Here is a 14860-nt window from a genome sequence, read left to right as displayed (position 1 = left end):
TTCTTTTTTTACTTAAGAAAAAAATTCACTAAGGGAGCATGCCTCTTTGAGTCTATCTGGAAGGATTTAGTTATTGAAATGCAGGAAAGGATCTCATGAGTTCATGTGTCCTGCTCTAAGAGAAGCCGCTCAAGCCAACTTACAGCCAAATGCAGGGGGAGGATATCAAAGAGAAATTGCTACTGCCTCCCCCTTCCCCACCTTTTAAAAGCTTTCTTTCAGCATATAAATACAAGAGAATATGAGAAGGAAATGTCAAGAGGCTCTTAAGGTTGGCATATTTCGATGGAGTGCAGTCATTTTTGCATCGAGAAGATGTTTATCATGTTCGAGGGACAGTACCCTGAAGGTGGAACTGGCGATAGCTGAATAAATAGCACACTTGCTGAAGAAATTTGCTTGTGGTCTCTGGTTTGGAGAGTTGCTTTTTTTTTAAATTTTCAGATAACACTGAACCACTGGGCAACCACTGGGCTAATGTATAACCTTACATTCGACATATGTAGTGTGCGACCTTTATACCCAAGCAAACCACAGGATAGCATTTGACAGTCACTTCTTCTTCTAGTCACTGCCCTTCTTCCGTAGCCAGTCAACAGCGTCAGGTTGAGCCTGATGTCAAGTTTCGAGACCTCCTTTGAATCTGGAGAGGTGGCAGTCATTGACTATGTGGGTCATAGTCTGTCTGGAGCCGCAGGGGCAGTTCGGGTCGTCTCTGGCTCCCCAGCGATGGAACATAGCGGCGCACCGGCCATGGCCTGTTCGATAGCGATTGAGGAGGGCCCAATCATAACGTGCTAGGTCAAAGCCGGGTTGACGCTTGCAGGGGTCTGTGATGAGGTGTTTGTTCTTTACCTCAGCTGACCGCCAGCTCTGTTTCCAAGAGACTGGAACAGAGAAGTTCAGTGTAGGCATAGGGGACCAGATTGGGTGACGAGACGTCAAGCGTTGGACAGGGTGGGCGAAGATATCCGCGTATATTGGCAGGTCCAGTTGAGCTGTGTAGGAAGGACTCACAGGTTGTATTCCATAAAAACTGGTCGAATTGGGGGTTGAGTGGTGGCGTACCAGGTTGAGTGCACACATTACCATTCGCAAGGACCTGGGTTCAAGCCCCCAGTTCCCATCTGCAGAGAGGAAGCTTTACAGGTGTTGAAGAAATGTTGCAAGTCTCTCTGTCTGTCTGTCTCTACCTTTTTCAATTTCTCTCTGTCCTGTCAAAAAGGAAAAAAAAAAGGCGTATTTGTAGTGCAGGCACCAAGACTTAGTGATAACACTACTGGCAATAAATTAAATAAATTTTTAAAAAGGTTAGTAGAATCTGCAGCTGCATTTGCCTTATGCCCTGGAGACAGTGTTGTGTGTCCCCGTGGGCTGTGTCGTGTGACTGACTGCATAGCCCTGGTCGGTTCCTTTATATTAGGTGCCCTTGGCCTTTGGCGAGCCTCACAGCCTTGGGGTGGGTTGCTGCTCTGCTTGGGGGGAGGGGGGACGTTCCCAGGGAACTGGCATACCTATCTGTATCTGTCAGGTTGACTTTGCGGAAATCTGGCTGCTGGCTCCTGCCTGTCTTGGATTCCTGGTCTGCACTCACCTTAAACTCCGAGGCTCCTCAGCTCCTGCTTCTCTAAGCTTCTGGCTTCCTGCTTCTTCTGACTTGTGGTAACTGCTGTTTTACTTCGTCTATCATGAGCCAAGATGCCTGCTTGATGGTGCTTCCTTTTCATTTATCTCTTATTTATTTTTTTAGTATCTTTTTTTTTTTTTTTTAAATCTTTATTTACTAGATAGAGACAGCCAGAAATTAAGAGGGAAGGGAGTGATAGAGAGGAAGAGAGACAGAGAGACAGAGACACAGTGCCTGCAGCACTGCTTCAGCTTCACCACTTGCAAAGCTTTCCCCATGCAGGTGGGGACCGGAGGCTCGAACCAGGGTCCTTGCACACTGTAATACATGCGCTCAACCAGGTGCGCCACCACCCGGCCCCTATCTCGTACTGTTTAAGGTTGAAAGCTAATGCATGGCATTTACATAGTCTAAATAGACTCTCTCTCTCTCTCTCTCTCTCTCTCTCTCTCTATATATATATATATATATATATATATAGTCTATATATATAAATATATTTTACTAAAAAATTACTAAATTTACTAAAATTAAGATTTCATTGAGCAATTTCTCCCTTCCGTCAGTCTTATCTGGAGGTTTTCTTTCTTTCTTTCTTTTTATTTTTCCAGGTCTAGCTGTATAACTTCTTTTCAAATTCTACACAGTATACCCATGGCATCCCAGTGGGGTGTACCACACCACATTTAAACAAATTTTAAGGGGTAAATTTTGGAATATTTCCACTTTTTTTCCCTTATAAATGATACTGTCATACTCTGTGTTGTTCATATACATATGTGTGCTATTGTGTGCTAGCAACACCCCAGAAAGTGGGGAGCCTGGGGCTTGAACCGGGATCTTTACGCCAGTCCTTGTGCTTCGCACCATGTGTGCTTAACCTGCTGCACTACCGCCCGGCCGCCGACTTCATCATTTTTAATAGCTGAGTAGTTTCCTCTCTCTCTCTCTCTCTCTCTCTCTCTGTGTGTGTGTGTGTGTGTGTGTACCTACTTAGCCATTCCTCTGTTGTTATGTACCCTGCTTGCTACCAAGTTCGGGATCCTACTTTATTCTGTGTACTTTAAAGAAAGAGAGAAGGTGAATGAGGGAGAAATAGATTGAGGAGAGAGATACCACAGCACGGGAAGACATGTGCTCTACTTGTTGGGCTCTTATATCTTCTGACCCTACTGATTGTTTGGATGCTACTGTCTCATGAATAAAGAGAGCAAATAACTTTTGCAGATGAGGTAGGAGCTATTTTCTGAGCTGGCTGTCTATTTGAGTGGTACTGTTATTCATTGGTGTTTGTACTTTTAGACTGAATTAAATCTGTCAACATAAACCATTTTCCTTGTTGAGTCTGTGAGTTTATTGACCTAAATCCTAAATATATGAATCCATTTGCTAATATGTTGACACCCATTTTAGGTAAAGTCATAAAATTTCATAGATCAGAGGACTTGTGAAGCCATTTAATTGCCAGCATCATGGAAACACCCCTCTCTGAGGGCTATCCTGTACATATTCATGACAGCCTACTATGTGCAAAATGCCAGAGCTGTCACAGTGACTGAGACAGGGCCTGTGCATAAGCTCACAGTACAGGGACAAGAAGAACATGTGCACATGCTAAGAGAACATTCACAGGAAGTGTCGTGAAATTTGAGCTGGACCCAGGAGAAGATTTGAAGGGATCATTGTCTCCCGAGTTGGAAAACCTGAGCTTGATTTTACCAGTTGAATAAAATATAGGACAGGTGGGGATCATTCCAGAAATTTCTAGAATGTGCAAAGGGCAAAGATGAGAGCAAGGTGAACCTGTGGAATGTGTGGCTGTAGTGGGAGTGAGTGTTGCCATTGAGGGGTTGTTAGCAGGGCGTGGGCTGGATGGATGGTAAGAATTCCTGTATAACATGCTGGAAAGTGACACCTTTATTTTGAACACACGACCCTCTTGAAGAGAGGAATGAATTTACATCTTAGCAGTGTGTGGGGCTAGACCACACTTTGGCTTAAAAATCTGTTTGTTTGGGGGTTTTTTTAGATTTTTTTTTGTTTATTTATAAAAAGGAAACATTGACTAAACCATAGGATAAGAGGGGTACAACTCCACACAATTCCCACCACCAGAACTCTGTATCCCATCCCCTCCCCTGATAGCTTTCCTATTCTTTAGCCCTCTGGAAGTATGGACCCAAGGTCATAATGGGATGCAGAAGGTGGAAGGTCTGGCTTCTGTAATTGCTTCCCCGATGAACATGGGCGTTGACAGGTCAATCCATACTCCCAGCCTGTCTCTCTCTTTCCCTAGTTGGGTGAGGCTCTGGGGAAGCAGAGCTCCAGGACACATTGGTGGGTTTGTCTGTCCAGGGAAGTCTGGTCAGCATCATATTAGCTTCTGGAACCTGGTGACTGTTATGCCCAGAAGTTTGAGTCCCGATCTCACACAAAGAAGACCAGAATCACATGCAATAGCAAGGGCCTTTATTAGCAAGCTTAAGCTTGGGCCGCCGACACCCTCCCAAGCAAGGGGAAAGTCTGCGACCCCAATAATTTTTCATCCTACTGTTTTATAGTTATCACAGGGTGGGTACAGGTGGAAATATTTACACAGACCAAGGAACAGTTGGTTTCGGATTAACGGCTGTTCTCAGTATTTGGAACGTTTTTCTAACCTCACAGTGGCTGAAAAGAGAGTTAACATACAAAGCCAAACAAATTGTTGAACAATCATGGACCTAAAGGTTGGAATAGTGCAGATGAAGAGTTGGGGGGTCCTCCATTTGTAGATAGCTAGTAGGCATATTTTAGTTATATTCCAAAGGGCCTGTGGCTATACTAGTTTTTTTTCTTTTTCTTTTTTCCCCTGAGCCTAAAATCTGATATGCAGGTGGACCCAAGTTATTGTCAGGGGAGAAGATGTCAGGGCAGGGGCTATAGCATAATGGTTATGCAAACAGACTCTCATGCCTGAGGCTCCAAAACCCTGTGTTTTGCACTGGGCTCCTTTTATACCTGGGACCCATGATGTAAGGCTGACCCAGACCACCTGATGTAAGTGACGTAATGCTGATCCCACACACCTGATGTGACACTGCATCAGCTGACAGTATAAAAGGCTCAGCTGAGAACAATGAAGCTGGAGGGGATGGGGGGGGGGCCCCCTTGCATGTTCTATGGATGTTGACTTTGCATGCTTTCTTCCAGCTGGGTATTTCACTTCCTTGAACCTCTCTACAGCCAGACGGCTGACACTTGGTCTGACACAGTGCTCGTGATTGTCGGCCTTGAAGGCACAGACACCACCTAGCAGGTCATTGCAGTGACCTGAGTTAGAGAGCTTGTCAACCTCAGCAGTGAAAATGGGGATGGGAATAGACCTATAGAAATTAGAGGTCTGGTGGTGGGAATTGTGTGAAGTTGTACCCCTCTTATCCTATGGTTTTGTCAATGTTTCTTTTTTATAAATAAATTTAAAAAAAGAAATTGGTGACCCTGGAGTTGGGCAGTAGCGCAGCGGATCAAGCTCACGTGGCTGCAAAGCACAAGGACCGGCGTAAGGACCCCAGTTCAAGCCCCTGGCTCCCCACCTGCAGGGCAGTCGCTTCACAGGGAGTGAAGCAGATCTGCAGATGTCTGTCTTTCTCTCCCCCTCTCTGTCTTCCACTCCTCTCTCCATTTCTCTCTGTCCTATCCAACAATGACGACATCAGTAACAACAACAATAACTACAACAATAAAACCACAAGGGCAACATGGGGAAGTAGAAATACTGATGAACTGGAGACTAAATTAGTTTGAGTGAATCAAAATTGCAACTGTGGAGCAAAATAGGGACTAAAGGGAAAAGAGTAAGTTTGACTCGAGTTTGAGACACTGCCTTATGCCTGATGTGGACTGGAGATGGCCCAACAGAGATGTCTTGCTCACAGATCAACGTTTTTTTTTTTTTTTTTTTTTGGCTTCCAGGATTATTGCTCAGGCTCGGTGCCTGCACCACGAATCCACTGCTCCTGGAGGCTATTTTTTCCTTTTGCTGCCCTTGTTGTTTCTGTCGTTGTGGTTATTATGCTTGTTCTCATTAGATGATGTTGTTGGACAGGACAGAGAGAAATGGAGAGAGTAGGGAAAGATAGAGAGGGAGGGAGAGAGAAAGACAGACACCTGCAGACCTGCTTCACTGCAGGTGAAGCGACCCCCCTGTAGGTGGGGAGCTGAGGGCTCGAACTGGGATCCTTACGCCGGTCCTTGCGCTTTGCGCCATGTGCGCTTAACCCGCTGCGCTACCGCCTAGCCCCCAGGTGAAAGTATTAAACTATTATTCTAGAGATTTCTTAGGGCTAGACAGCTGGGGTTATTAAGCCACAGGCGCACTATGTACATCTGTAGTAAGTCAATGTGATCACGTAGGAGCATGCGCATTGCAAAGCAGAGGGAGAAGCACCAATCTCTGAGAAGATGGGTGGCTCAGATGTAAGCAAAATGTAGCAGCTCTTTATTGTTGCTGAGGGATGTGTCCTGAACATTCTGTAACACAGATCAGCCAAATGCAAGGTGAGTGAGGGGCAGAAATCATCCAGAATCCAAGAAGCAATCAGCAGAGAGAGAGGAAGAGACCAAGCAATGGACAGCTTCACCAAAAACAGGAAGCGGATTAATAAGGAGTCTCCAGTGCTGCTAGGAGGTAGAAGGGGAAAGGTCAGAAAACTTGGAATCAGTAGCCCTTTGAAAAGGTGTGGAAACGGGAAATTAAGTGCCAGTGGGTGAAAACACTGCCCACCCCAGCCCCAGCAATGATACTAACTTCTTGGCTGTTGTCTGGTCCAAGAACTAGAAGTGAACCTTGTTTAGAATAGGGAGTGACGTCCTGCCGTTTGCTACACATTAACAAGCTGACCTTTTAGACTCTGCTTAGTGAATCTCCACATGTTCCCCAGACCAGCATCAGCAGGCATTGCCTGTACAGGCTCAGAAACAGGGTGGGGCCTAGTAGTGTGTGTGTGTGTGTGTGTGTGTGTGTGTGTGTGTGCATGTGTGTGTGTGTGTGTGTGTGTGTCTGTCTGTCTGTCTGTCTGTCTGTGTTTCTTTACCAACAACTGTATTAGCTGTAAACCATTAATCCCCAACATAAATAAATTACTCAATTTCAAAAAGAAATATCTGTGTAGAAAAAGATGTGAATCTCAAGTTTCCACAGCAAGGGATAAAAGCTAAGGTCCAGGTAACTGGAATACAGAGAGAGAGAGAGAGAGAGAGAGGGGAGAATCCCTCCTCCACAGAAAATAGTCCCTCGTGCCACAAGTACTATTGAGAAGAGATGGTTAGGGTACAGAACTTAATCAGTTGGGGAGTGCAAGAGCTAAATTCAAATACCACACCCCAATCTTACCACAATTATGTGCCTGTAATTTTACAACAGGGAATGAGATAGTAAACAAACAAACAAACAAAAAACCACAGAGGGTCAGGCGGTAGGTAGCACAGGTTAGGCGCACATGGTGCAAAATGCAAGGACCGGCGTAAGGATCCCAGTTCGAGCCCCCAGCTCCCCACCTACAGGGGGGTAGCTTCACCTGCAGTGAAGCAGGTCTGCAGGTGTCTTTTTCTCCTCCTCTCTGTCTTCCCCTCCTCTCTCCATTTCTCTCTGTCCTATCCAATGAGGAATGACATCAACAATGACAATAATAGCCACAACAGGGCTACAACAAGGGCAACAAAGGGGCGGGGGGGATGGCAGTGGATTCATGGTGCAGGCACTGAGCCCCAGCAATAACCCTGGAGGAAAACAAACAAACAAAAAGCCTACTTAGACTTACTGTCACTAGTGGGTTTGACTGAGTCTTCAGGGGCAGTTGGGGTGGGGAGGTGTTGGATACACTCTGATATTTGAGAACCACTCACCTGTGTGTGACATAATGTTAAGAAAGATGAACACAACCAAGTACCTTTGCCTCGGAAGAGACCTAGAGCTGGAACCAAAGGGTTCAGTAAATAGAGGACAGAAGAAAAAGATGGCGTCACCATGGTTCTTGGGATGCAGAAGAGGCATGGATGGGAGGGCAAGGGGTCAGCGGGTGTGCCATTCCTCCATCCACTCACATGTTTCTAGCCACGACACCCAACAGCATCCTCTCAGGATGTGTTCTGCTGTGATGGAATGTGGCTTGACTTTGGTCAAATCCCTGCCACTCCCTGGTTCTGTTTTCCTGCCCCGTAAGTACCCACCTGATAGTTTTTCTCTGGCCTGCTGTGTGGGTGTGGACTCTTGCAAAAGCTTGAGACTCTGGCCCATGTTTTCTCTGATACCACTCACTGCAAAGTTTATCAGGGCATTTTTTTTTTGTCTTCCCAGGTCTGTGAGCTCGATATTATCTTTAATTTTGAAAAGGCTTACTTTATCCTGGATGAGTTCATAATGGGTGGAGAAGTTCAGGAAACATCTAAGAAGTCTGCCGTCAAAGCCATAGAAGATTCTGACATGTTACAGGAGGTCAGTCCACCACTTCAGGTGCTATTGAAAAGGAAGGTGACCACGGTGGTGGTGTTGATGATGATGACAGAAGTGATGATGGACATCAAGTATTAGCCAGAACTTAACGCTTATTCTGTGCTCTGTACTATTTCTAATCAACTTTACCTTTATTTTATTATATTATTTTAATTTTTTTCCTTATTATCTTTATTTACTTATTGGATAGACACAGTCAGAAATTGAGAGGAAAGGGGGTGATAGAGAGGGAGAGAGTCAGAGAGACACCTGCAGCACTACTTCACCACTTGTGACGTTTTTCCCCCTGAAGGTGGGGACTGGGGGCTAGAACCTGGGCCTTTGTGCACTGTAACATGTGCACTCAGCCAGGTGCACCACTACCCGGCCACCAACTTTACCTTTATTAACTTATTTAATTATCAGAAACTGCAAGAGGCGGGTGCTAATACTACTCTCATTTTAAAGGTAAATAAACTGAGACACAGGTTGAAATGGAGGTTTGAACCCGGGCAGCTGAACTCCATTCTGTGTTCTTCATATTTAACTGAGACTTGAATTTTATTTAGTTTTGTTTTATTGCCATCAGCTTTAATTTCTGGGGCTTGCTGCCTGCACAATGAGTTCATGGCTCCTTGTGGTTATTTTTCTGCTTTTTTTTTTTTAATTTAGAGACAGTGAGAAATTAATAGGGAAAGGGGAGATAGGAAGGGAGCCAGAAAGAGAGACACCCTCAGCCCAGCTTCATGACTCATGAAGCTCCTCTCCCCCTGCAGGTAGGGGCCTGGGCTTGAACCCAAGTCCTTGTGCATGGCAACTTGTATGCTTTACTGATTATGCCATTGTCTGACTCCTTCTTCTCCTTCCTCCTCCTCCTCTTCCTCCTATTCTTCTTCTTCTTCTCTTCCTTCTCCTCTTCTTCCTCCTCCTCCTCTTCCTCCTATTCTTCTTCTTCTTCTCTTCCTCCTCCTCTTCCTCCTATTCTTCTTCTTCTTCTTCTTCTTCTTCTTCTTCTTCTTCTTCTCTTCCTCCTCCTCTTCTTCCTCCTCCTCCTCCTTCTTCTATTTTTTATTGCCACCAGTGCTATCACTGGGGCTCAGTGCCTGCACAATGAATCCACTGCTCCTGCTGGACATTTTTCCTTTTTAATTTTTTTAAAAAATTAGACTGGACAGAGAGAAATTGAGAGAGGATGATGGGAAGATAGAGAGAAAGAGAGACCCCTGCAGACCAGCTTCACTGCTCAGAAAGCTTCCCTCCTGCATGTGAGGACTGGAGACTCGAACCTGGGTCCTTGCACATGGTAATGGATGCAGCACTGCCCACTCTCTTTTTTGTTAAGTGAGGATTGCTCAGCTGCCAGAAAGGTATCAGATGCTGTTCTTTTCAAGAGTCACTTTATGAGAGATATAAAAAGACTTTTCATTAAAATGTTTGCGCTGCCCCGGGAAAGTACACTGGGTTTCATTTACTGGGGATATTAGGCTTTATTGCTGGAGGTGGCATTTATCATTTTAATTAGATTTTTTTTTTTACCCCTCCTGGGGAAACGGTATGTGTGCCTCTGATATATTTTAAGAAAGGCCATCCTGAGGATTTCCAAATCACTGGTTTCTCAGATGCCTTGTAAAAAGAAAAGAAAAAAAAAACTCTCCCTGTGGCATTTGGAGAAAGCCAAGGAAATATTTGAGAGTGTGAATGGAGGAAAAAGGGAGGGGACATGTCTAGGAACAGATGCATCTTGATAGGCACGTGCAGATGAGCACAGGTACGAACCTACACAGACCTTGGTTCACCTGAGGGCTGACTTCCCACATGGACAAGAGAGAGGAGTTAGTTCAAAAGATGTGCCCAGAAATTTTCTGGGAAGCCATGTCTGATGTCTGATGAACTCAATCAGCCTCTTAGTTTCCAAACAGCAGAAGGAACGGCTCTAACGCCAACTTTGACATAGAGAGTGTTAATACTCGGGAATCTCTTCACCTGCTGCTGTCGAAAAGGGGAGATGGGAAGACTGAGGAGTCAGTGTTGCTGTGGGAAGATAAGAGCAGAAGTGGCAGAGCTGGCATAGAGGCTGGGTTCTCAGAGACGGGCTTGGCCTGAAGCTGTGTCTCACTCGGGAGCACAAAGGTCAGCAAACGCTCTCTCTCTCTCTCTCTCTCTCTCTCTCTCTCTCTCTCACGTGGAAAGGGTTAATGCCTTTATGTTTCCTGACTACGTAGAGTGCACATCTGGGCTACATGGTCCAGAAAAGCCACCCCTGTATTTTTTAAAAATATTTTATTTAGTTAGTTATTCACTTTTGTTGCACCCCTGTATTTTATAGCAGCATCTTAGAGTCAGGAGCATGGCTGAATGGATGCCAGAGGGGCCCGTCTATACCTCGGCATACAGACCACAAGATCCCCGATTTATTTATGCAAACAGAGGCACACATACCGGGGCTAAGTGGAGGTATCAGAGGGTATTTGTAATGCTGTCTTTAGACGCCCCTAGTGTGGAATCTTCCTACCTAGGAGAAGCAGACTTTTTAGCAAGAGTCTTTGGCGCTTTTAGTAATTAAAGCTTCTTGGATGGGGGCCAGACCACACCTGGGTTATTTTGAACTCACCCTCTGGAGGAAATAAAAGCTTCAAAGACTTTTGAAAGCTGGGAAGCAGGTAGTTAGAGAGCCCTTTCACAATTAAGTGCTAATTAGTTGCTCATGTCCTTGCTGATTGAGAGGAAGGTCTTGGTGGGCAGGGCTCTGGGGAACCTCCACTTAGCCCCTGCCTTTCGGTAGTGAACAGGCAATGTCACCACTGTCCTCTCAATCTCTCTGCCTGAATTTAACAGCTCCTGCCCATGAGAGATAGTGTTATTAGTCTTTCTGATGCGGCAGCCAAGTCAATGAGCATTTGGACAGCCGGTTTAAAAAAATTGACTGTGTCTCTGGTCTGCTTTGCATGTTTGGTCAGAAAAGTTTAGAATAAATAGGTACAAGCAATGTAATTAATTGCATAAAGAAAGCAAATTCAGCTCTTTCAATTTTTTCTGTCCTCAGACTTCAGTCTGCATTGATAATTTCTTAAAGGCTAGGGCAGCCTTTGTAAACATTGAATTCATTGTTATCACAACTGGAAGCCTCCAGACAGTCTCTTTCCTTCAAACTCTACCTAGTAAGAATGTATTAGAATAAAATGTTTGTCCTCATTGTATTTAGTAAGAGATGCATGGTCTCAAAAAAAAAAAAAAAAAAACTCCAAATGCTCAAAACTTACTCTTGAGTGTTCTAAAACCCCATGCTAAGAATACAAGAAGAGAAAGTTTTTTTTTTTAATTGAGAAATGACTTCAGAGGGCACCTTATTCTGAGGACAGTGACTAAGGCAGTAAGGCCTGTGCACAGCAGGGCAGAAGAAGGTAGAAGGAAGAACCCCTTAGAGGGAAATCAACCACAAAGATTGCAATTCTAAGAATCACCAGTAGGGGCAATAGACCACAAAATTAAAGCAAGAAGAGAGGGTGAGGCTGGGGAGACAGCATAATGGCTATGCAAAAGTCTTTTTTGCCTGAAGCACCTAAATCCCAGGTTTAATCTCCAGCACCACCATAAACCAGAGCTGAGAAGTGCTCTGGTCTCTGTATCTTTCCCTCTCTCATTAAAAAAAAAAAAATCACACAAACCTTATTCAGCTTTTGCAGCCCTTGCTTTGATAAGGTTAGCTTTGGAGTGAGTGAGGGAAGTGTCATAGGAAGTAGGTGAGGAGGGTATCTAAGCCTAAATAGACACTATTTCATTGTGAACTTTATACCGACTCACTGCTGACTATTGTGCACTTTTGCTTTCAGGTATATCAAAGGGTTAAAGAATAGAAAAGCTATTAGGGGAGGGGATGGGAAGTGGAGTTCTGGTGATGGGAATTGTGTGGAGTTGGACCTCTCTTATCCTATGGTTTTTTCAGTGTTTCCTTTTTATAAATAAAATAAAAGAGAAAAATATCACACACATAAAGAGAGAGGGAGAGAGAGAGAGGAGGAGGAGGAGGAGGAGTGGCAGCTCACTCAGTACAGCATGTGAGTTGCCATGTACAAAAACCTGAATTCAAGTCGCTTTTCCGTCCTCCCCACCTCTGCGGGGGAAAAGCTTCACAAGTTTACAAATTTCTCAAGTGGTATAACCATGCTATAAGTCTCTGTTTTCCACTATCTCTTATCAGAAATAAAGAAAGGAAGGAAGGAAGGAAGGAAGGAAGGAAGGAAGGAAGAAAGAAAGAAAGAAAAGGGAGGAAGGAAGGAAGGAAGGAAGGAAGGAAGGAAGGAAGGAAGAAAGAACAGAAGAGGAAGGAAGGAAAGACAGACAGACTTGCTACATAGTGGAGCCATGCACATACCAAATCCCAACAGAAATCCTGGCAGCAAAAATAAAAAGGGGGAAGAAAATGTCATGTAGGTGTGTGTGAGAGAGGGGCTGGGGGGAGAACACAGAGTTCTGCTTAGCTCTGGTTTATGGTGATGCCATGGATTAAACCTGGGCCCTCTGGGGCCTCAGACACGTACTCCTTGTATGCCCCCACTGCATTACTACTGTCTTGTCTCCTTAGACAGTACTCTCTTTTAAATAACAGGTAAACTGCAGGTGCTTCAGCACCTGCTTATATGGTATTCTACTCAGTTTAAAGATGGGCAGATGGGAGATGCAGGGCAGAGAGCTCAGGGTATGGGCTTCTTCTGGTCAATGTTGCTCCAGGAGATGTAGGAGCTTTATAAGCAAGTGTGTGTGTTGGGGGTGGGAGAGGGCTGGATATGAGTATTGGCAGCAGAGGAATACTAGAATTGTGAATGGAGCTGATGAACAACAGAACATCTGCTTCCTAACCCTGGGCAATCCTTAACCATGGCTTTGGTCTGTCTGACCCTTGTAGATCAATACAAGAGCAAATGAATCACAGCCAGGGGTTCAAGCTTAAGAATGAGCTGAGAATCACTAGTTGAGCTGTGACTTTCTGAAACAGGCAGGGGTGTTACTGAGCCTGCCCCCTTAGTCCTCTGTATTGATTCAAAACAGCAGCCACTGTGCTACACAGATACATAATAGGACATTGTAGGAGGAAGCCCAACTTGCTTGCTGGGTGAAAGGCTTACAGCATCACTGTAACTTTGCATTCTGCCTCTTACTTGCAAACCCATGGAAACATTGTTTTCACAGTCCTGGAACAAAAGGTGATGGCTGGCCTTGTAGCATGTGAACAAATTTTGTAACTGGTGAGGAGAGTGAAGAAATACAACTTGAATACTTTGCTAGCAGGTGAAAGATCTATGTAATTTGAAGACAACCGGAGTCTGTATCATTTGAATTCCTTGGAACAAAGACTTAAAATGGGGGATGGATCGGGCGGTAGTGCAGCAGGTTAAGCGCACATGGTGCAAAGCGCAAGGACCGGAGTAAGGATCCCGGTTCGAGCCCCTGGCTCCCCACCTGCAGGGGAGCAAATCTGCAGGTGTCTGTCTTTCTCTCTCCCTCTTTATCTTCCCCATCTCTCTCCATTTCTCTCTGTCCTATCCAACAACATCAACAACAATAATGATAACCACAACAAGGCTACAACAACAAAGGCAAAAAAAAAAAGGGGGAAAAATTTTGGCTGAAACCTCCTCAGAGTTCTGGTCTGTTAACTCTTTACATTTCAGTAACAAGTATAATAAAGATGTTCTGAAAAATATACAAAAGAAATCACATACATGGTATAACAAATGCAACTCAGACTTCTTCAGTGCCTGTGCCCAGAGGTGGTTTGGGTGATCATTTTAGCAAGCACATCAATCTGGAATCATAAAAGACACAGTGACCGCTCTTTCTCTGGCTTGTCTTCCTATCAAACATTTTTTCCCCTTATGTTTAAACTTAGTGTCTTCTCAGTCGAAAGTTGTTTGGTTTCAGTCAGAAGGTGTAGAAGAGATGTATTCAAACTTTGAACTTCTGCTCTTGGTTAGAATGCAAAGATACGTGCTTTATAAAACTAATTTTTATAATGGTTAAAAAAAAAAGAAAAGAGAATAAAAGGGAAGAGAAGAAAAAAGGAAAAGGGGCTGGTTGGTTGTGCACCTGGCATTGCAGAATGCAAGGAACTGGGTTCAAGCCGTCCGTCCCCACCTTCAGAGGAAAGAGTGGGTAAGTAGCAGCAGGTGCCTCTCTGTCTCTTTCTCTCTCTCTCTTTTTCTCTCCCATTTTCCCTTTTCCCCCTCTCAGTTTCTCTTTGTTTCTGTCAAAGAATAAATTAAAAGAACTAAAAAGACTAGAAGACCTTACCTAAAGTGTGTGGCTCAAGGGGGAAAACTCTTGTAATTTATTCTTAATTTATTCTTACAGACGATGGAAGAGTATATGAACAAGCCTGCATTTTAACTACTTGACGCCTCTGGGTAGTACATGGTGGGACCATGTGCAGAAACAATACCTGGCATCTAGTTCTCTGACAGAGCTGCCAGCACCATGCCAAAAAGAACTTAAAAGGGATTCTTTGTGAACTAGCAGAAATTAAAGTTGTTTAACCTAAAATATTTATCATTACTACATGTCTGTATTGTACTGTATATCAAGACTTACTGATCTTCATGATGTGAAAAGTCACTGCTTTATGACTCAGCGGGCTCAGTACTTATTTGCAATGTCTTAGCACCATGTGATATTTTAAAGCAGACTTAGATAAATGTGTTGCATTTCACCTTCTTCTGACAGACTAAAAACTTTATTGCAATAATCCATGAATTTGGCTGTAAAAG

The 14860-nt window shown here is 44.3% G+C and overlaps 1 protein-coding gene across 3 annotated transcripts in view; it reads left to right on the top strand.

The window, feature by feature from the left end:
• AP1S3 (adaptor related protein complex 1 subunit sigma 3) overlaps positions 1-14651 on the top strand; it is a 90691-nt gene extending 76040 nt beyond the window's left edge. The window contains exons 4-6 of one of the 3 annotated variants that reach the window (XR_009550606.1): positions 1532-1662; positions 7965-8102; positions 14448-14651. Coding sequence is in view for 2 of the 3 variants with exons in the window: in XM_060193672.1 (XP_060049655.1) it covers positions 7965-8174; positions 14448-14483 (246 nt within the window). In the remaining variant the exon portion in view is untranslated. Of the gene's footprint in view, positions 1-1531; positions 1663-7964; positions 8175-14447 lie in introns of all 3 variants that reach the window. The other 2 variants (XM_060193673.1, XM_060193672.1) reach the window with 2 other exon arrangements.
• The last annotated feature ends 209 nt before the right edge of the window (positions 14652-14860 follow it).

Source organism: Erinaceus europaeus, chromosome 7 (genome assembly GCF_950295315.1).
Source record: "Erinaceus europaeus chromosome 7, mEriEur2.1, whole genome shotgun sequence".
Taxonomy (NCBI): Eukaryota; Metazoa; Chordata; class Mammalia; order Eulipotyphla; family Erinaceidae; genus Erinaceus; species Erinaceus europaeus.
Note: the sequence above shows the minus strand (reverse complement) of the source record. Positions and strands in the feature narration are given on the sequence as shown.